This window comes from Lingula anatina, chromosome 1 (genome assembly GCF_051362555.1).
Source record: "Lingula anatina isolate TDL-2025a chromosome 1, LinAna3.0, whole genome shotgun sequence".
Classification (NCBI taxonomy): Eukaryota; Metazoa; Brachiopoda; class Lingulata; order Lingulida; family Lingulidae; genus Lingula; species Lingula anatina.
In genome coordinates, this window is record NC_141767.1 from 11,148,044 (window position 1) to 11,169,466 (window position 21,423).

General features: G+C 35.5%; 2 protein-coding genes across 7 annotated transcripts in view; one reads left to right on the forward strand and one right to left on the reverse strand.

Moving 5' to 3' along the window:
• LOC106153724 (uncharacterized) overlaps nt 1-10,221 on the forward strand; it is a 37,080-nt gene extending 26,859 nt beyond the window's left edge. For all 6 annotated transcript variants that reach the window (XM_013527786.2, XM_013527789.2, XM_013527787.2 and 3 more), the window contains 9 exons: nt 2,241-2,342; nt 2,885-2,983; nt 3,216-3,314; nt 4,493-4,591; nt 4,765-4,863; nt 5,123-5,200; nt 5,446-5,628; nt 5,815-5,988; nt 6,515-10,221. In XM_013527786.2, coding sequence (XP_013383240.2) covers nt 2,241-2,342; nt 2,885-2,983; nt 3,216-3,314; nt 4,493-4,591; nt 4,765-4,863; nt 5,123-5,200; nt 5,446-5,628; nt 5,815-5,988; nt 6,515-9,565 — 3,984 coding nt within the window. In that variant the 3' untranslated portion in view covers nt 9,566-10,221. The remainder of the gene's footprint in view (nt 1-2,240; nt 2,343-2,884; nt 2,984-3,215; nt 3,315-4,492; nt 4,592-4,764; nt 4,864-5,122; nt 5,201-5,445; nt 5,629-5,814; nt 5,989-6,514) is intronic.
• Nucleotides 10,222-10,508: 287 nt separating this feature from the next.
• LOC106153726 (acetyl-CoA acetyltransferase, mitochondrial) lies at nt 10,509-20,682 on the reverse strand. The gene is made up of 13 exons (XM_013527793.2): nt 20,437-20,682; nt 19,529-19,579; nt 18,704-18,821; nt 15,735-15,830; nt 15,355-15,455; nt 15,004-15,096; nt 14,747-14,797; nt 14,388-14,541; nt 13,968-14,057; nt 13,715-13,828; nt 12,901-12,965; nt 12,018-12,175; nt 10,509-11,410 (listed from the first exon to the last, which is right to left on the reverse strand). Exons 1-13 carry the CDS (start codon nt 20,476-20,478, stop codon nt 11,290-11,292), a joined length of 1,254 nt encoding a protein of 417 aa, XP_013383247.1. The 5' UTR covers nt 20,479-20,682; the 3' UTR covers nt 10,509-11,289.
• Between the last annotated feature and the right edge of the window lie 741 nt (nt 20,683-21,423).

Consider the following 21,423-nt stretch of genomic DNA (forward strand, 5'->3'; position numbering starts at 1 on the left):
ATCCGAAACAACTGTAGCATGTGCATACAAGAATCCCACTTTTTGTTGAATTGGTCTCATTAGCAGTTGTGATTTATGACATTTAGAGGCACTAAACCTCCATCAAACCTCTGCATGACTTCGGTTAATTGGAAATTTTTGTCACCATGGCGCCATGCTTCTAAAAATGTGCAAATTACAACAGTGATAAAATTTTTACTCATGTGTGGAAGCGTGGAATTGTGTACGAATTCCTTCAAGAACTAGGGTTGTGTGTGTACTCAATGCCTTAGATAAGCAAATTGGTTATCTCCAAGCACAAGTGATGTATTGAATGCCTGTCAACCTTTTTGAGTGGGCCCTTTGGTTAACAGCTTGTACTTGAATTAATGGCTTGATTAATGCATGCATTCTTTCAGTCTGACGTTCTATAAACAGCTTTACACCAAAATGCTGCCATTCATAGATTTGTTGAATAAATACAAAGCTCCTAATGTGAGTATTATGTGGAAATATCATTTCATTGTGAAATATATGGAAATATGCAAATTTTGCAATCAAAAGGTAATTTGTCATCATAGGGGAGAAGTGATTTCAAGCTATAATGAGTGAATGAATAATTTTCTTTTTCTTAATAATGTAATTAACATGAACATTTAGGATTAATGCTAGGGTTTGCTTTGTTTAAGAATTTGTTATGACATTAGAATAGTTTTTCACTGTCTGTTATACAATTGTTTCTTAACATTTTAACATCCTATAAATATCATGCCATGCAAAAGACATAATCATGACAGGATGAAATATATGGGAAATCCCATCCTTGAGACAAAAAATTGTTCAGCTACAAAAAATTAGGTTATAGGTTGGTAATTGTTGTATCTAGATAGTTTGTAGCCCTTATTAAAATATTGGCCAATTAAAATAGTTTTTAAGATGTAAAGCATATCAGTAGTATGATCAGTAGATAAGAAAGATGCAAGGTGGCACTTTTGATTTATAATTCTTTATTTATTGGCATCCTGACTTATAAGATTTTGTTTTAGAGCAGCTTTTTAGTGGCTGGATAGTAAAGAAGCAACGGAAATATGTAAATCACCTTGTGAATTGGTCCACAATGGAGTATGGTTCCTTGTAATAATGATTTTAAGTTAGTTACTTATGTCATTCATGTTAACATCAACGTGATAGCACAAAGTTATGTTTTTATGTGTAATTGTACATAATGCTTATCCATTTGATTGGTAAATTGCAGCAGGTGCCCCAAATTGAGTGTTTTTTAGACTAGATCTTACTGATTGTTAGAATGTTATATGTGAACCATGAAACAAAAGCTGTATGTCAGTCAGTGTATCACCAGTTAACATCAGCTGCAGGTGCACCTGGCCATGTTATGGTTGATTTGAAGTTGAGGCACTAGTCAACTAAGGCTGACTTATCCCAATGCAAACCATCTAGGCAAGCCCTCCGCTGACATTCAGCATCTGTCTGATCACATAGCTGTTGTAGGCTGTTGTCTATCTACTGTTTATTACCATCTTTATGAAGCTTAGTTGTATGACTAGCTTGGCTTCCTGCTATGAGCTCTTCATGACCAGACAGCCTCCTGAGATGAATTGCACCAAGCAAGGTGGGACTAACTTGATTGGAAATATGCCCTAAGTTTTGAAACCTAGTGCTCACCCTATGTGTGGTCTAACCATATCCTGAGCTGAATGTCAGTTTGTAGGTTTTATCTAGTTTAGTTTTCCTTTATATCATCCAGACTGTGTATTTTTACATGTTTGACATTTGCCAATCCAGCCTCCCCTGGATAGGCTTGAGTCACATGCAATGTTCAGGAAATACATATGAATATAATCTATCTAAATATCTGAGAAATTATTATTGCCACTGAAAGATTGCCTGGTAAATTGATACTTAACAAAGACTTGAGGTATCTCTTCTGTAAGTTATTTCTGTACAAGCAATCTCTTTGTTGTAAAACTAAGCTTATATAGAAAGACAGGATCTTCTTCTGGTCTATGATGTGATACAGCATAGAAAGTAGAATGAACATTTCTAGTATCAGTTGGTTCATGCTAGCTGATGTACATTTTTGCCATTTTTGTCAAAGAGTTGTCCAAAATGATCAATTCATGGCACACACTTGGCAATTCGGTTTAAACAAACATGCTAGCATATTATCCCTGTATAGATTATTGCATATTGGAAATGATAAGAAATAAACAGATGAATATAAGAAAACATTATTTTTTTAGCTGGGTGGAACTCCTTTGCACAGAGCTGCAGCTCAAGGCCATGTTGAAGTTGTCACCCTCCTGCTGGAAGAAGGTTGTGCCTATGACAGGCAAGAAGATGTGGTAAGACATTGTTTGTTTATATATCCACCCCTTTTCTTGCAAAGTTTCAGAAATTTTACCAATGTAGCCTTTATTTTCAGAATTTAAGGTCAGGTATGTTGCAGAATCCTCCCTCTTACCACACACATTGCTGAACAGTGACTGCTTTGATAACTTACAGTTGATTTTTGGGGAAATTTGGACTTTGCATGCAAAATATTTTTAGTTTGTCACATCAGTTTTAAGAATTGTGGTGAGCCATGGAAGCTATGATGTCTTTGTCACAGGACAAGAGTTACCAAAAAGATAATGTTTTGCTCTGTCATTATATATTCCAGTGAAAAAGTTATTTGGTTAGTAAAAGCCAGATCAAAGTACAGATAACCTCAGGGGGTGAATAATCAACTCTTTTCCTACTGTTTTGTGTTAAATTCTCCAGAGCAATGATTGTAATTCACCACACATGCAGGCAATTCGATTTGTTTGTTGGTCTCTCCCAATGTCCTGTAGCTCTGGAATGTGTTTTCTATCTGCTACAGGGATGTATTTTTGTTTGGTTTCAGCATGGTAACACAGCTCTTCATGAAGCAGCCTGGAATGGGTTCAGTGACACTATCAAAGCTCTTATCAAAGGAGGTGCTAACATTTTTGCCACAAATAAGGTATGTTATGTCAAAACACACAGAGAGCCATTTCTTTTTTTTTTTCTGCAGCAGTTTAAGTCCTTTTGAACATAATATTGGAACTGTTCAATTCCCTCTGCCTATTTTTTTCTTTTGTATTAATCAAAAGGTAAGGAGTCACAATGACATTTTGTCAGTGGTGCAGAAAGAATAAACACTAAAACTCTGGTAGTGGCTATTTAACATAGGTGTTTACCTTTCCTTTATCTAGGCAGGATTTGGTCCTCTTCACCTAGCTGCTCAGAATGGTCACAACCAGTCTACTCGGGAACTGCTGTACTCTGGCTGCTCAGCAGACGACAAGAACAATGTAAATACCTCGACAAATTTAGACATTTTTTCTGATACATTGTGCAGGGAAAGTTTTATATGTTTATTTATGCACTTATTATGCGTACACTTTATGGAATTTAGGAAGACGTTTGATCATGCAGTAAAAAATAGATACTGTACAGCTACAGTTCTGACTGTATTTTAGTCAGTTTCATTCAGAGCTTCTAGTTCAGTATGGTGACAAAAATAACAGAAAAAAAGATGAGAAAAACAACGAAGAGCAATTGTGTGTTTACATGTGTTTGACTTTTACCTGAAATAATTGCAACGCAAAGCACCTGGCAGATTTGTTTTATTTTACAGCCCCTCTTTTATACTTGGACGTCAAGTAAATATATAGGTGTTATTTCACACTTGCAAGGAGAAATAGAAGGATTTGTAACATAATACTTTCAAATTGCTGTTCAAAATTTCAAACATGCAAGCAAACTTCTTTCTGGTGAATTAAACCCCCTAAACACAAAGCGTTGGTCTTATGTGGATTCAACCACAACAATAAAATCCTCGTTAGGGGATGATAACTTGAAAGCGTGATTTGACACACTATGTATTATCCTACTTGATATAATAGTGGAAATAATGGCATCAGGTCTCCCACATGCTAAACTGTCTGGGGAATAATGCTGTTTGGCGTGCACCATCAGTAGCTAACTAAGTTGATAAAACTTTTTTTTATTATTTGAGATGTTCTTTTATCTGAATCAAGTCTGTGTGTTGGTCTTTTATTTCTAATGATTAAGGTAATTTTGTCTGGTATTATAGATCTAGGGATTTTTTTTTTTTTTTTTTCATTTTCTATTTTATGATTGAATTGTACATAAAGTGCACTTCTTTTATTGACTTACCAGCATCATGAATATAGTGCATTATTTTCATTATCATTCTCACCTGCATATAGATATGTTAAATACTCTATTATGATCCTCTTAATGTAAAAAACAGACATTTATTTGAACACTTTTTTTTCTTCCTTTTTTAATGTTTGTTTTTAGTTAGTGCAGAATTTTCTCATCAGGATACAAACAGTATCGTGTACTTTATAAGCAAATTAGCACTTGCTTTCTTATTGTTCATTATGATAAACAACATATTATACCCCCCTCCCCAATTAACCAGTGTGGAATTGTGAGTCATTAAAAGTGTTTTTCACTTCAGTATGGGGATACTTGCCTCCACACTGCTGCCAGATACGGACATGCAGGTGTCACCAGAATAGCCCTCAGTGCCAAATGTAATGCTAATGAACAAAACAAGGTACACAACTCTTTTAAATTTGAAATTTATTTCAAACAGAGACAGCCAGATAATAGTTCTTAGTTGTTCTAAAATGATAGCATAAATGTTACTGCATTATTTTATGTTTCTAGAACAGATTATTCTAATTCAAGATTCTGAAGAAAATTTATGAATAGTGTTGTTTCTTTCAGAATGGTGACACAGCTCTTCACATTGCAGCAGCTTTGAGGAGAAGGAAAATTGCCAAGCTGTTGGTAGAGGCAGGTGTAAACAGCACTATCAAAAATAAGGTAATTATTTTCTGCTAGATTGATGCCGTAAGCTTGTGTATTGCTCAGGTGATCTATATTACCTACCAGCTTCATTTTCATTTAAATATAGGGTTTTCAATAAGGGAAGCAAGTTTTCTATAGATTATTTCTCCTATGAACATATTTAATTCAAAGCAAGTTAGATGAATTCTTGACTTCGTGCTCAGATTTCTGTCTATTATTTATCAGCACAGTTATTTCGTAATCAATATGTTACTCTTTTTTCCACCTCTTTCAGCAAAACGAAACTCCTATAGATGTTGCCCGAAGAAAAGAACACCCTGAGATTATAGTAATCATAACTGCCCCACCCAAAGTAAGTTGGGCACTGCTTTTGCTTCTGATTATGATTGCCAGCAATAAAAAAAATGAGTATTTCATACATTTCTTTCCATTACAGTCTCCATATTTCACCTAATAGATTTACTTTGAATCAAACAAAGAATCTAGAATATATCATCATATGCAATTTAAACAAATCATGTATAATTTTTACTGTGTTTGTTTATAGACCTCACTGTGTCATAGATGCCTTAAATTGAGAGTAAGCTTATCTTGCAGAAACCAAAGCACAAGGCTCATGGCAGTCATCACCCACACCATCACCACTCATCACGCCATCACCATGACAGGTCTGGTGTGTCCTCTCCTGGCGCAGAGGTTATGGTGGATGGACCAGTGAGTGACAAAGAGAAAGAGAAAGAAAAAGGGAAATTTTCTTTTTTCAAAAAGAAAAAAGTCAAGGTATGTTCATTGCACGGTATGCAAGTAATTCATACATTGAAACTTTATTTATTCTATCTTGTTAAATGACTATTTGTAGTATGGATCTTAAAAGAATATTTAAAATACAGGTATAAGCTGTTATTTTATTTCATGTGGTTCTGATGTGCTGTTGAGCCTAAGAGTGTGCTTTATTTGTAATTACAGGAGAAAAGTGGCCATCAGCAGCAACATGTGCGTTTTCAAGATGAGGTGCTAAAACAACAACAGCGGCAACAGGCTGGCCAACGAGCTTTAAGTCCAACACAAGGCCTGTTTGGCCAGTATGTCCCTAAAGCTGGGACAGTTTATTACAAAGATCTGGCAGGCAATATCAAGCAGGTAAGGACTCCACATACATTTTTAATAAGCTGGAAATGATAATGTCCGTAGGGGTGAAATAGTGTGGCTTGTTATCTTATGATATTCAACTTCTGTTTTTTAATTTTGATACATTTTTTTTGTTTTATTCTAAATATGACCTTTATATCATAACAGTCTGAGAGATAAAAATAACAATAGTGAATAGCAGTATGTTTGATATTTTGTTCATAAAAATAAGATAATGGACTTGGAAAAGATTTATCAGCTATGTTATTAAAATAGAAATGTAGTTCTTTTGTCAGTAGCTTGAAGGATAAACTGCTGCCTTATCAGCCAATACTTTTGTCTGTGTACAGTCAGAATTCATTTGTGAATGGGGCATTTATCTAGATAATTTCCATTTCCCATTCCCTGATGAAGTCCGACTGTAAGCAGATGGACTATTGGCTGGTAAAATATCACTTTATTTCTCAATCTATTAACAAAAGTACTTTTACATCTGTATAAGGTTATGGAGGTATTCAGTGTTTCTGACTCATTCCAGGGTCCCATAGGTTATGCCCCAACCTGCACCCAGTGTGTACCAATGATAAAGAAACTAGGAGATAAAGTGGAAGTTGATAAGCAGAATCTTTATGACCACATTGATTCCACACAAAAGACATTAACAGACAGGATAGATAATCTGGAGAAAAAGACTGCTCTACAAGTTCATAGTTTAGATAAATTCACCAGGGAAAGACTAGAGGCAGAAAAATTAGAATGTCAAAAAAGACTGGAGAACAGAGTGGTTCAGGAAAGATTAGAAATTGACAATGAACTTGATGAACAGCAAGACATTATAGCCGAGGAACTAAAGACTTGGATGGCTTCACGTTTAGGACCAGGTGGTAGATTCCATGACGACACTGACCTTCCTGTTAGGGGGAGGGTCAACAGAACATTCCATGACCAACATCTTCCAAATGGGTTCATTCCAGGCCCAGGGCCTTTAGTGAGGTCCAGGTCTGATGAAACCTTATCTCAGTCTGAATATGGAAAACATAAGCGTAATCTTGATAAGTACAAACACAAACTTTTCCAAGAACTTCGAGCTTTGAAAAATCCTCTGACAGTCCGTGACAGACCGAGTAGGAGGGACCAACATGGAGCAAGTCAAAGCTTGGGGAATCTTAGAGCTGGTTCACCACAAAGGCAGCTAGGAATGGCCAATTCCCCCACACCTCAGCAGGTGCAAAGCTTCCAGAACATTCGTCATCCTTCCAGAAGTATGTCTCCACCTCAGCATTCCAATCAGTCTCGAAGTTTGTCTCCATTACAGCTGCCTCATCATCGCACTCAGCAGCATAATCAACAGCAAAGGGCCATGTCTCCACCATATAAACTTAGTGATGGTCAGTTCCCAAGGCCAAGTTCAATGCCTTACCATGACAATCTTGCAGCACCGACCCAGATTATGAGCCAGTATAAAACCACTGGGCAACAAAGACCTGGATCAGTTCCCCTTCAGGGACCACACCCACCTCACCCCAAACCAGGAGTACCTGGCCCCCAACCGACTCATCCTAGGCCCTTGTCTACACCTGTATGGGGTGATGGTAGGGACACCAGGTCTTCACAGCAGTTACATACTGTGAAACAAGAAAACGCAGGACAGTCAGCCACAGTGCAGGAAGACTCATCTTTTGAGAAAGAAATTCAATTTCCTTCCAGAGGACAGAGGTCATATTCCCAATCCCCAACACGAAATGTAATATCTTCAAATGTCACTCAAAACCCAGGAAGAAACATGGGTCAGAATGTACACAGACCAATGCAGCAGCAGCAGCAACAACAACATCAGCAGCAGCAGTTGCCATCACAGCTTCCCCCATCTCAGCTTAATCGTAATCCAGAACAAAAACCCCAACAAGCATCTTATACAGGTCAACAGGCACCTAAGCCAAATAAACAAGATAATAAACATTTTTACCAGCCACCTCAACCCATACCCAGGAAACCTGTTTATCCCCAAGTTCTTCCTAACCAACTAGACCAACCAAACTATCAACAAAATCAACAGCTAGGTAACTCACTGATTCATCAACAACACATTCAGATGGGACACAAACAACAGCCATCCAAACCTGGTAACCTAGTATATGATCAAATACCTCAACAGCCACATCTGCAAGTGTCTCAACAACCACATCACCCAGCTGGACATCAGCAGTCACAGCCTATAAAACAATTGCAGGATTCAAAACCACCTCAACAAACACAGAGCATGCCCTATAAACTGGGGCATCAACCACAACACCAGCAGGTACACCAACCACCACCACACCAAACTGTACATCAGCCACCAACCCGCCAACAACTTTATCAACATATACCTCAACTGCCATCACACCAACAAAGATATCAACATCAGCTACCTGATGAGAAAGCATCTCAGCAACCAGCCCAGTATTCACATGCATCAGGGCAACAGCAAAGACATCCACCTACACACCAAACATTTTATCAACCACCACCACAACAACAAACTCATCCACCCACACAACAGCAGGTACATCAGCCAACATACAAACCAACACCTCTTCCCCGACCATCACAGAGACTCTCACAGCCGCCTTTGCCCAGCACCCAACCAGTTGCTGGTCAACAAAACATGGCTCATGATCAGCATAGGCCTGGTGCCCAGTCACTACAGAATAGACACCCACAGGGTCCAATTACTGCTGGCAGAAGTACTCCACACTTACCAGAAGACTTCATGTCCAGGTCTCGTCGCAATCCCATTAATGAAAGTTTACTCAAAGAGTTTGAGGAGTTTGAAACTGGAAAGGACCCTCGTCTTTCAAGACCTGTACAGCGGAATATGTATCCAAATAAATCTTCCTTACACCTGAATGGAGATAACAAGGGTAGGCAGTTAATTGAAAGTCCTTCAGTATTGAGCAAATCTGAGCCAAACATTGATCAGAAAAGCCAACCACCATCTGGGAGTGGGGATTCTCATGTGAATGGCAGGGTGGTCCTCACAAGGGAAGTTCTTCGCAGGCAATCTCCAGGTCCTGTTCCAGCCAACCCATCGATACCCCCAACTGCTTATGGACCAAGTGGACATCAACAGAACCCAGTTACTTTAAATCATGTGTCAGATTTGACTGCATTGCAAACTGTATACTCCCCAAGCAATATTAGCCCAACAACTGTTCTCAATAAATCTCACGAAGAAGGGAGCAACCCAGATTCTGGGTACAGTAGTCGTATATATCCCAACCACTCATCTTCATACTATAGTCGTCCTGGCTTGAGTCCCCTGGCTCATGGGGTAAGTGTCACTACCCCACCATTATCTGGTTCCTCGATAACAGAACGTAGTCCACAGAGTTCCCCTGCTACACAAACCTCCACAGGGACATCAGAGGGGGATCCAACCCACCTTCCAATGCCACGGCACTTTTTCAATGCCCCACAAAACCCACAAGAGAGGTGGTTTGAAAGGAGTGACAAAGAAGAGACAAAAATGAAGGAGGACAAAGAGTTCATGGAACAGAGATTTCGATCTTTAGAGGAGAGATCTGTCAGTTTAGGAAGTGATGTTTAAAATGATGTGATATTTCTTTCAATTAACACTTATCCTGGCACGTTTTCTACTTATTGACTCTAAAGTTGTCCTGTAATGTTATCAGTAGTACAATAACGTCCTGTTTCCAGGTTTAGTGGAACAAAAATAACATGTCAAGACTGTATATGTTGCTAATGTTATATTATATTATAGGTGCCTGGATTTTTACCAAATTGAATACAGATTTTGCTTTTAATGAAAAGTCATACCTGTACAAGTGAATTCTGTTAGATCTGATCTGTCTCCGATCTGTTCCACTTTGATTTTAACAATTTATAGCCATTCAAAACTAGTAAAACTGCTTATGTCAATTCATTTCTTTATTTTACTGTATTAAAAATGTCATTGTTATAATTTTTCCCAATATTTGCAACAAATTGAACAGCATGTTGGTAGTTTACATGGTTAAATGTTGGGCGTCTTACAGTTAGTTAATTATTTCAAAGTTGAGCTTCATTATTTTCACATTATATAATGCAGAATCTATGCAAAATAAGTGCATTTAATGCGTGTTTATTATACTTAATGCTTTTATAATTATGTATTATGTATTATGTACATTTATGTATATAGTGTTGTTTATATACAAAATGTTAATTTATTCCGTGCAGCAATAAAGTATTTTCTTAAAGACACCAGGAAGTTTTTCCTATTCTTAAACTTGGTTCAGGTTCCTTGTTGGTTCCTTGAATGTTTGTCACGTTCAACATAAAAGATTACATGTGTTCAAATTGTTGATTTTATTTTTTCTTGAAAATGAAATTTTTCACAGATTTTGGGAATACAGGACATTACTGATATTTTCTTGATTTGTTCGTGTCTGGTTAAACTGACTTGCAAGTCAAATGAAAAGTATTTACAAAAAAACAAAAAAAAATGCAGTTTACATCAAGGAGAAAAACAAAGAACATCTCTAATGACATCTTTTTACAATTAATTTTAATTACGATTATGTTTTTGGACCCGCACAGAACCCCCAATAATTAAATGAAAGTGTACGTGTATAAAATATGCTGAGACAACTCCCCTCTTTGTACGCCTAAAGTTGGGTGCAGTCTGCAGTTAAAAGGCAAAGAATGAGGCTTGACCATTTTGGTCTTTGTAAATAATGTCCTGCCAAGTTGTAGGTAGGAAAATATCAGCATGTAAATATAATTCAAATCGACTTAGAGACCAATTACGTTGGTACTTTGCATAAGCCAGCTCAAACAAGTTTTTCTACAAAAAAAGACGGATCACACATATGAAACTGAAACTTGTGCCAGTGTTGAGCAAATTTCTAGTCTTTCATGATCATCATAAAGAAAAAAACAATACCTTAGATCTGATAATTATGATGTAGAACCTGTTTCAACAATGTACATTAAATAATAATAATACATTATAAATAAATACATCTCCCATCAGTAATCTACACTTTTAAAACTTAGCTGCCTGGGATACCACTGCTGCAAAATTGTATTTCAAAGTATTTGTCTATTTTACCATTCCACTGAAGAATCATGCATCTAAATATATATAATTGTGGAACCTATAAAGTCTTTGTTTGCATTCATTCTCCACTAAGTGAATACTGTTACATCATAATATTTTCTTTCAAATTCTTTTCCTTTAGAATATGGGCCAGTAACACACTATGCAGAATATTCATACTCTGCACATGTGGACCCACAGAGCATTTTCAGATTTTATCTCAACAATTATCAAAGTTTTTCTATGAGAATAGCTGATGCTCCTCCTCCTCCATTACAAATTCCAGCTAGTCCTTTTTCTCCTGCTTTGAGATTGTGAACCAAATGACCTGTTATCCTTGCACCAGACATGCTGAAAAAGAAAGGCTTCAGTTATAATTTACATCTTTATTGCAGTGGAGAGGAAAGTAATTATCATCTTTTCACAAATTCTACTTTGTGCTTACTGTGTATAGTTAAAAGTGTAGATAAGTGGAGAGAAAATCCTTATCAGTGCAAACTTTGATAAAACAAATAAATAAAAATAGTGTAGAATTAACATACATTGGAACAGGAAAAAAGAAAGGTCACATTTACAGAAAGCTATCATGTTATGCCCAATTCAAATTAAAATGTGCAATTTGGAATAGGCTTCTTTGTGCAACCTTTATGTATGTTGCTTCACTATTGTATTTTTGCAGAGCTGGGTCCTCTTTCACAAAGTAACATTATCTCAAAAACAGGTTTAAACTTTAAACAAATTTGAGACTGCTACAACCAAAGATAAACCAGAAGTAGTCCAATTAAATGAAAAAAAAAGGTACTTCTGTTGTATAAGACCAATGCTAAATTTCATAAGTGGACCACTATAGACCTAAATACCAACTGCACTGTGTGTGAAACTGCCCCCTGTCTTCTGTAAGACTGAAATGAAAGACTATTGGTTAGCATACTTCAAAAACATCAACCAAAAATCTTACCCTATTGGATGCCCTATGCTGACAGCTCCCCCATGAATATTTACTTTGCTCGGGTCCAAATCTAAAAGCTTGATGTTGGCAAGTGCTACTACGCTAAAGGCTTCATTTATTTCAAACATGGCAATGTCTTCTTTTGTGACAGATGTCATTGACAAAACCTGAAATTAGTCATAGGTATAGTGTACAGAATAAATTCATAGCAAATGTAATGTTTTAATAATACAACACTTTATATCCAGTGGATTAAAAAATGCGCCATATTTGGAAATTTTTAATTTTTGAAAAACTGTCTCATCCAATAAAACTGCATGAGTAGATTAGTGTTGAAATAACTTTTTGAACACGTGCGGCCACAGGCACATGGGGTTCAGTAAAAAAAAATGTTGCTCCAAATACCCAATGGCCTACTCCTAGCAGACTATTACAGCCTATATATCCATTCCACAATCACATTTTCAGTCTATATGTGTCAACATCTCTTATATTGTAGGGACCATTCCCATAGATATTTGAATCGATTAATCTCCCTGGGGAGTCTCACTAAATTGCTATCAACCTAACCAGCTTAAATGTCTGTCACACCTAGTAAAGCTGTTAGGGGGTAATTATCTTTACTCCCTAGCTGATTCGGTAGGCGTGACAGACATTTAAGCTTGTTAGTTGATAGCAATTTAGTAAGACTCCCCAGGGAGTTAGACAGATCCAGATGGATAAATCTAGGCATGGGAACCCAGTTATAGAGTCACATTCTGAATAGGTTGTGTCTAAATGCATAAAGAACATTGAAATGATTTACTATGTTTGTACATAATCTAAAGACATGGCAATGAGGCTTTTCTCACTAGCCTGTTTGTAGAGCAATGTCAAACAATAAGGAATTTACCTTTTGCATCGCAGAAACTGGAGCAATAGTAAAATCTATTGGAGCAGTAGCAGCATCTGCAAAGCCTGAAAAGTAAACATCAACTGTTCAGTAAAAACCAAATCCAGCTGTTGTAAAGTAAAAGAATGTCCACAGCATAGAAACAGAAAATAACCAATGGACAAAGCAGAAAAATTACAGAACAAGGATTGTCACTTTTCTGAGCAAGTCCATTCCCTGTGGATAACAACCCAAAGGAGAAGAAAGGATGCATTAGCACAGGACACCAACATTAAAGACAGTCAATGTTCCTTGAAAGGAGTTTCATTGCGAATGGCCAAATAAGTTCATGGAAAGAAAATAACTTTTTTGACCTTTTTACAATGGCCCACCTCACTGCAAACATAGACTGTTTTCTGTATTTTTCTCACCTGATTAACTACAATTTCCTTTCTACCTCCCAAAAATTTCCAGAAAAATTAATTTTTTGCTATTTAAAGGGCTAATGCACATTGTTTGTTAACCGTTTACTAAAAGCTAAGGATCGATGCGTAGTTGTTATGAACCACACTGACTATATATGGCAAAGTGTCATATCCAGCCAAAGTCCTCACTAGGAGGATACAAAATTGCCATAGTTATCATCTGATGATGGACATTGTAAGACCTGAAATAGATTAAAAAATTGTGTACAAATTTCCTTAATTTCTATTTATCCATCAATTCCACATTCATCTTTAATCTTTGGGAAAAAAATCACGCAAAAGTGTTGAAACATGTTACTAACATGCTGAGAATCATAAGTAAAAGAATAAAGAAAGGAAATTATGTATACCAATAATTCTTGCTAGTGGTGTGACATTCAATTTTGCTGCTGCTTTTTCTGTCATTAAAAGAAGCGCTGCTGCTCCGTCATTGAGTGTGCTGGCATTAGCTGCAGTAACAGTGCCTGAAAAGACCAACACTTTAACCAAATGTATATTTTAATGATATGAAGTCATCAAATTCAAATTTTTTGTACTAATTTCATGTTATGATTTCAATTAGTTTGTTATATGAATTTTTGCATGAAAAGTGATTATACTTACCATCTTTCTGAAATGCAGTTCTTAGCGTTTTGAATTTTTCGAAGTTCACTTTCATATATTCTTCATCTTCTGTAACCACTATATCATCTCCTATGGAAAAAAATTACCAACATTAATATAAAAACAAAAACATCCCTTTCTCAAACAGAAGAACAAAGGAAAAAGGTAGCATTTCACCTACAGCAACCTTAAAAACACATTCCACATTGAAAGACTGCTGCAGTATGGGCCCAAATTGTTCCACCAACTCGCCTTTGGTAAACCAGAGTCTACAGACTTACTGACTCAAAGCAAAAACAGTGGCCAGTAATTGATAAAATTTACAAAATTTCACTGGCCCTTCTTTAATTCCTTTGGCATTTGGTGTGGGGCCTCTGCCTGATAAACTCCATGTTTATGCACATTAAAGATAATGTCTACCTTTTTTCTGAGGAATTGTGACTGGCACAATTTCCTTCTTGTAAACACCACTTTCTGCAGCTCTCTGACTCCTGGTATAACTCTCAACAGCAAAGGCATCTTGCTCCTCTCTTGTTATCCCTTGGACTTTGGCAGTATTCTCTGCACAGCTGCCCTGTATAATAACCACCGCTTATGAATTAAAAAAATTGAAGTGTTTTTGGAGAAAAACTTACAAAAATAATAATACACTTAAAGTTCTATCTTGTTTTCTTCTTGCTCTAAAACCCTGATAATTTTAGGGCTTGAAATTTCAATCACCTTTTAGTGTATAAAACTAAGAAATTCAATGAAAACACAGATTTCACTCTATAACATACCATATGAATCTGATTGTAGACATCCCAAAGACCATCAAGCACTATGCCATCCTAAAAAATTAATCACAATGTATTACATACAGGTATCTATGGCAGTTCCAGTCAAAACAAAAAAAATCCATTACATTTTCTTCTAGTTCCAAAATCCTGATAATCTAATTAATGGACTGAAAACTCAATATAAGGTTAACTCTAAAACTAAAATAATTTATATAATGTTGATCTCTTCTTACATAAATGTTTGCTATTGTGCTTACAGTAAGTGTCACTCCCCCATATGGTGTCTCCCCTCTTTTCAGATAGTATGGGACATTAGACATACTTTCCATTCCACCAGCAACCATTACATCCTGGATGGTTAAATTTAGAAGTTGTATTTATATTTTGTGAGATAAAAGTTGCATTTTCAGTATAATTTTCAACTGCAGCACAGTGTGTTCATACGTAAACAATATAAAGGAAGCAAAGCTGGAGATTAAACAGGGTAGTACTAAAACCCACCAATCTACCAGTACTAGTAAATGACTGACCAGACAATCTTCATCTCTGTTCCCATCAAACCAGATATATCTAGCATGTTCAAAACTGGTCTTCAAACCTCCTCTTACCTGTGATCCACACATTAGTGACTGTGCTGCCATCATGACAGCTTTCATACCAGATGCACACACCTTGTTCACTGTACAGCAAGGTACTGTATTAGGAATGCCTAGCAACAAAATAAATAAATAAATGCAACACCTTACCTGATGAAAATCTTATCTTTCTGTAAAATGATTTAGCTTCTAGTAAATTTTCAGACAGAAATAGTATAAATGGCCATCTTGTTTCTAATTTTATTTTATTTTCATTTACTTTAAAATTTTCAACAAGTACCAAGTAAATGATGACCAATATAAACCTAGAACATTAAAAAAATTCAATCTGACCAAAAAAATTTAAGGGAGGAGACAGAACTTAGTGGCCAATGTATTTAATATCTCTTTACCTGCTCCCAAAGCTGCTTGTCTGGCAGGTGCCTGTCCATTGGAAGCCTGACACACATTGCCCATATACACCTCCTGCACTGCATCTGGTGCTACTCCTAGAAAACAACAATACTCAAACCTTCTTATGGGCATTTTTACAATCCTGGGCACTTTTCAGATTTTCCCACATATTGCTAATTAACAAATTACATACATACGATCAAAGAATTCTTTTATCACTATGTTAGAGAATGGTGTAAGTGAAGATAAACACTGAAAATAGAAACCAAATATCACCACCGAGTCCAAAGTTATGCTAAAGCAAACCCCGAAAAATGACCAAAAATTTTTCCCGTTTTAGTCATATGAAATAAAAAGCAATCTGAAATAAATTAAAACAGTGTTTGACATTGCATTTTTTTGGATTATAAAACACTCAGTAGTATGGTGGAAGCAAAAAAGTTTAAATATTAACAGGAGAGAGGTGTATCCTAGTAAAAAAAGCCTTTTAATGGCATCCTGGTATTTCCGTTAAACGAAATGTCCATTCCGAAACAAAAACAAATGACTTTCAGAAAATATATCATAAAACATACAGTATAATTTACCATCCTAATCATTATTTGGATGTATTGGTATTGTTTGTATCAAATAATGAAATCTGCGCGATGATTCTGGAGCTTGACATGGAGTGTAAAATAACCCTACCGTGTTTTTCCGTTAAATTTGTCCATTCCGAAACATTGGGTTTCTCTTACATAAAAAGTACATGTTGACACCTAGCCAGTAACAATATATATTTCTCTAAAGCCCAGGACATGTGATATTTATTTTTATATAAGAAAACCCCAGTGCACAGAAACCCATTTAACTGTGGTCTTTTTTGAGATGCTTGTTAAAAATTGTCCATTCCGAAACAAAGTACCTTTACATTGCCAATGCTATAAATAGAGAGAATATATATATATACCATTTAAGCAATTTCGTTAATGTTAAATAAATGTCCATTCCGAAACACATTCCTAAAAGGACATATTTAAAAATGTAATTACTAAATTTAAACCTGACCTTGTCAAATAATATTTTATACAGCTATGAGCTGTAACAAAAGGAAGTAGAATAGGGTATAATGGAGTGTAGAAGACTCTATTTTATATCATGATCAAATACTAAGGGAGTAACATTTCAAAAAAGAATCAAAAACTATCCAAAATGACCAATTAATGTAATAAAAACAATTCAGTTTTAATCTAGTTTACTTATATTTTGTCTAATGATTGCTTCACCTGTACCTTGTAAACCAACATACTATGAGATCTTAAGGCAATTTCATATATGTTAAACAAATGTCCATTCCGAAACAAGGACATGTCTAAAAGGACATATTTTTAAACATGTCTTTACTGTTGGTAAATCTGACATTGTCAAATAATATTTTATACAGCTATGCACTGTAACAAAAGAAACTGGAATAAGGTATAATGGCGTAAAGAATACCTGGAATATATCTCAGAATCAATATTTAATAAAATAAAATTCCAGTAATGAATTACTAGTACAAAATAGACATAACAAGCACAAAATGAAATAAAAAGACTTCAATTTTAGTTCAGCTTCCACCTATTTTGCCCAGTTATTCATAGACTTCACCTAAAACTTATAAAAACTCAAATACTACAATATATTAAAATAATATCATAAATGTTAAAAAAATGTCCTTTCCGAAACAGGGATGTTTCGGAAAGGACATTTATTTTAACATGACACTGCAATTAGCACACATGTCCGTGCAAAATAATATTTTACACAATCATGAAGCATAACATAAAGAACTAATGCAAGGTAAAGTGAAGTACAGAAGTCCTCAGAATATCTCACAATCAAAAACTTCATGGAGTCACATTTAATACTGAAACAGGAAAATTACAAAATGTCATTGATTCGTCAAATTTTGGATATTTTCATCCATTTTTTTTGCAAATACATAAAAGAGCAATACTCTCTGAGTAAAACTAAGTGGTTTTTTGGAGATCAATACCTTAAATTACCATAAAAGTCACACACTTCAAGGTTTAGCTTATGAAAATTAAAAAAATGATTTTCAAAATTCAAATGATCATATCTTTATACATACACAAGGTTTTATCTCGGGATTGTCATTTCTTATACCCTTCAGGTCTATACTTTCAAGAAAAGTACACATTTCAACACAAAAATGACTTCTATTTTTGACCCTTGGTGGGAAAAAAAGGAGCCCAGGATTGTAAAAATGCCCTTATACTGATAAATCAAATTGTTATTGGCAGGATGGGAAAATAGGTGTCTAAGCTTCCATATATTTCAATAATGCTTTGGAAGTCAATGTTGTTCCAGAATGAATGCCTACCACTACACCTTATGTGAGAACAGGGTGTCCGTTAGCCTTATTTCTGTACATCCCTAGCCCAATTCAATTTGAGACCTCTATTTTTTAATTCTGGGGTAGCGCCAGCAACTTTTTTCACTTAGCCAAATCACCACATTTTTGTCAATTTGTTATCAAAATGGTTATAATTTGGCTAAAACATGTCAAATCAAGCCCTTTTCTTTAGCCAATTTAAGTCAGTTTTAGCATTTGGCTAAATTGGTGAGTGTTAGTGCTACCCCAGTAATTCTATCTGTATACATGACACACTTCAACATAAAACTCAATATATATATACTACTCTATTCCTATATGAGTACAACTATGTACTTGGAACCTATATCACATTAAGCAAAGACACCCTTACCAATATGCTGCTTTCAAAGATGCATATAACATGCAGTAGTGATTTGTTCTCTCTCTCTCTCTCTCTCTCTCTCTTTCTCTCTCTCTTTAGTTCAACAGCACAGCATATACTTTTTTTATCATGTTCAGAAATATCTTTAAAAAAACTGCCACTCATTAAACAATTAACTTCTTGAAAATGCAGCATATTGGTTAATATTTAGTTATGAAGTTACTCACCTGCCTTGTGCAGAGCCCCCTGAATAGCCACACTGCCCAGCTTGGTTGCTGGAACAGCTGCAAGACTACTACGAAATGACCCAATAGGAGTCCTGGCAGCATTCACAATCACAACTTCCTATAAAATAATCCTAATATTGTTGTAAAATTATCTTTTTTATGTCTTTTATTTATTCATTTCAATCAAGCTTGATGTCTACTCACCTTTCAAGAAACTGACATAAAAATTAAGCCGCATTTTCAAATGTGAACACAAGCACGATAGACAAACAAGGATCATTAAAGCTCTCAAATTTTGCACACAGGTGCAGTATCATATAAAGAATTCATGTGCTAAATCTTAATTCAAACTTATGTGTAAATTTAGAAATAGAATGCTTCAGATTTGGTGCAAAACATGAAGTTAATGCCTACAAGATCTCAATGAAATCTGGAAGGGCATTGTAACATCATCCAAATGCATTTGAGAAGCTACTAAATGACTTTCCAATGAGCACTTCAAAGCCTAAGTACAATCAAAACTTTAACTGCTCTCTTAGATATGTGATCGCGAATTCTAAGTGTGAACAGTTTTCTTTAGGTCGACGTGTACTTTGTACTGGAACATTGCAAGCATTGTTATACATGCATGGAGCATAAATAAACAGTTAAATATCGCATTTGATACTTTGTATCAGATGAGTCTAATATTCTTTTAACCATATTTATAAGTACATTGCTACTGTCAACTTAAATCTGAATATTCTAGAAATAAAACAACATATTCTCTCTTTTCCTGTTCAGACTTACTAGTGTCATGTCATTTAAATGAGTAAATCCACTTACATTTAAACCTGTTAACTGAGACAAATGTCTGGAAACATTCTGAACCTTCACCTGAAAGTAATAACATCTTTTGGGTCAAATAGATATCAAATGCAAAGTTATACATGTGCATCAAGACCAAAACAAAGAAGTTACAAATACAATATGTCACATTTATTGTTTGAAATAACTAATTTATGCCAGAAATCAGTTTATGTTAGCTGCTATATATATTGAATTGGAGTATATACAGTACATGTAGCTACAGGAGTTATGAGTTGACCGTGCCTGTATACTTCTTTTGTTTTTACATGTATATATATATATATCTAAAGAAGCTGAAAATAAACTGATAATAACTATGGCATAAGGTGGGTAATACAAAAATAATGCAGTTGATTTTATGGTCGATTCCGATAATTCAATACTTGATACAAGTTGGTTTCCTGTAAATAGCTTGAGTGCAGAAATTAAAACAGTTAAGGTCAAGAAGTGGATATTTTTATAGACTTTTCCCTTGCCTTAACCTTACCTAGAATGTAAGGAAAAAAATTATTTAAAAAAAACGAGGAAAGGTTCAGACAATACTACATATTTTTAGCAGCCAGTAAAGTTTTGTTTCCCATTCACGTGTATAGTGCTAGCTTATGTGAAGCCGATGTAACATAACCACGAAAGTGTAGCACAGAAATTCAAGCGTTAGCACTGCAATTAAAGTTTTTCAGTACGTTATATATATAAGCATCTTAACACATGTAATAAACATTAAAAAACGTAAACTGGAGTTTCGAACGAAATTAGTTTGGACTGATATTTACTAGAACATATTAACTGAAAATTCGCTTCAATCTACTGCCACGGGTCAATAATGCATAAAAATTATAGCCGTGAGTAAACTGTAATAAATGCAAGCAACCCCGCTTCATTACCTTGTCTTTAAAAAGCTGACAACTTTTTAACAACTTGGACATCGTGGATACATATACCCTGAATCAGATTTTGATCAATAGGAGTCGCTAAACACGCAAGATGAGCTTTCGGCTTTTATGTCAAATGTCCGTAACGATTCATATGAAGTCCCATTTTAGCCACAAAAACCAACCAAATGCCTGGCCAGCAGATAGTTTCAAATAGCATAACTAAGAGAATTACCAAAAGATATTGCACTTTACCCGAAAATGATATTTGAATGGAATTTTTCTACTAGCTTTTTATGCTGTATATACAGCTTTTCCCTTGGCATGTCGACTTTACATGTACAGGTATTTGAGTTTTATAAGAAACTAGTAGAAGTGGTTTTTATGTGTTACTGGGAATTACGCTCCACCGATGCTCGGTTCATATGTACATGTACCTTTAACACATTATCCCTCTGACATTGGGGTTCATTTGAGCTGGCCAGTATTGGAGCTTATGCAGGTGAAGAATGGTCTGTTTTTACAAAATCATACAGGGTCAAAACACCTGCCAGCTCCGCTTCATATTTAATCCTCACACTAATGCATGCTCTTTTCCTGGACAGTGGCCTTCCAATAAACATCAAGCACCAATCCTCAATCCACAGAAACTTAAAGCTCACTAAATGCAAGTGTTTTTTCTCTTGCACCCTCAGGCATGGGCTTGGCTAGAAATCACTCTTTCCAAGTCCTTCACATATTTACCAAAGCATCTTTTAACAGGTTATTTAAATATGCACATAGCACATCTTCGAAGCACTGTAATAATTTTTTAAAACCTACAGCCATCATTATATTCCTCATGGAGAGATATTGCATGCTTATAAATAGATGGTTTGATTGATTGATAGACTGATAGATTGACATCAATAACTTTCAAATAACATGGTGATCTTAAGATAATTGTCTACTAAAGATATGGACTATCAGTTTGCCAAAGCCTACAGATGGCAATCGGAG

Excerpts from the sequence above, each read along its gene's own strand:
- LOC106153726 (XM_013527793.2), bottom strand. The coding sequence starts at position 20,478 with ATGTCCAAGTTGTTAAAAAGTTGTCAGCTTTTTAAAGACAAG. Across the intron at positions 19,580-20,436 it reads GTCAGCTTTTTAAAGACAAG|GTGAAGGTTCAGAATGTTTC; the intron begins GTAATGAAGCGG and ends TATTACTTTCAG. Across the intron at positions 14,542-14,746 it reads TCTACAATCAGATTCATATG|GGCAGCTGTGCAGAGAATAC; the intron begins GTATGTTATAGA and ends GTTATTATACAG.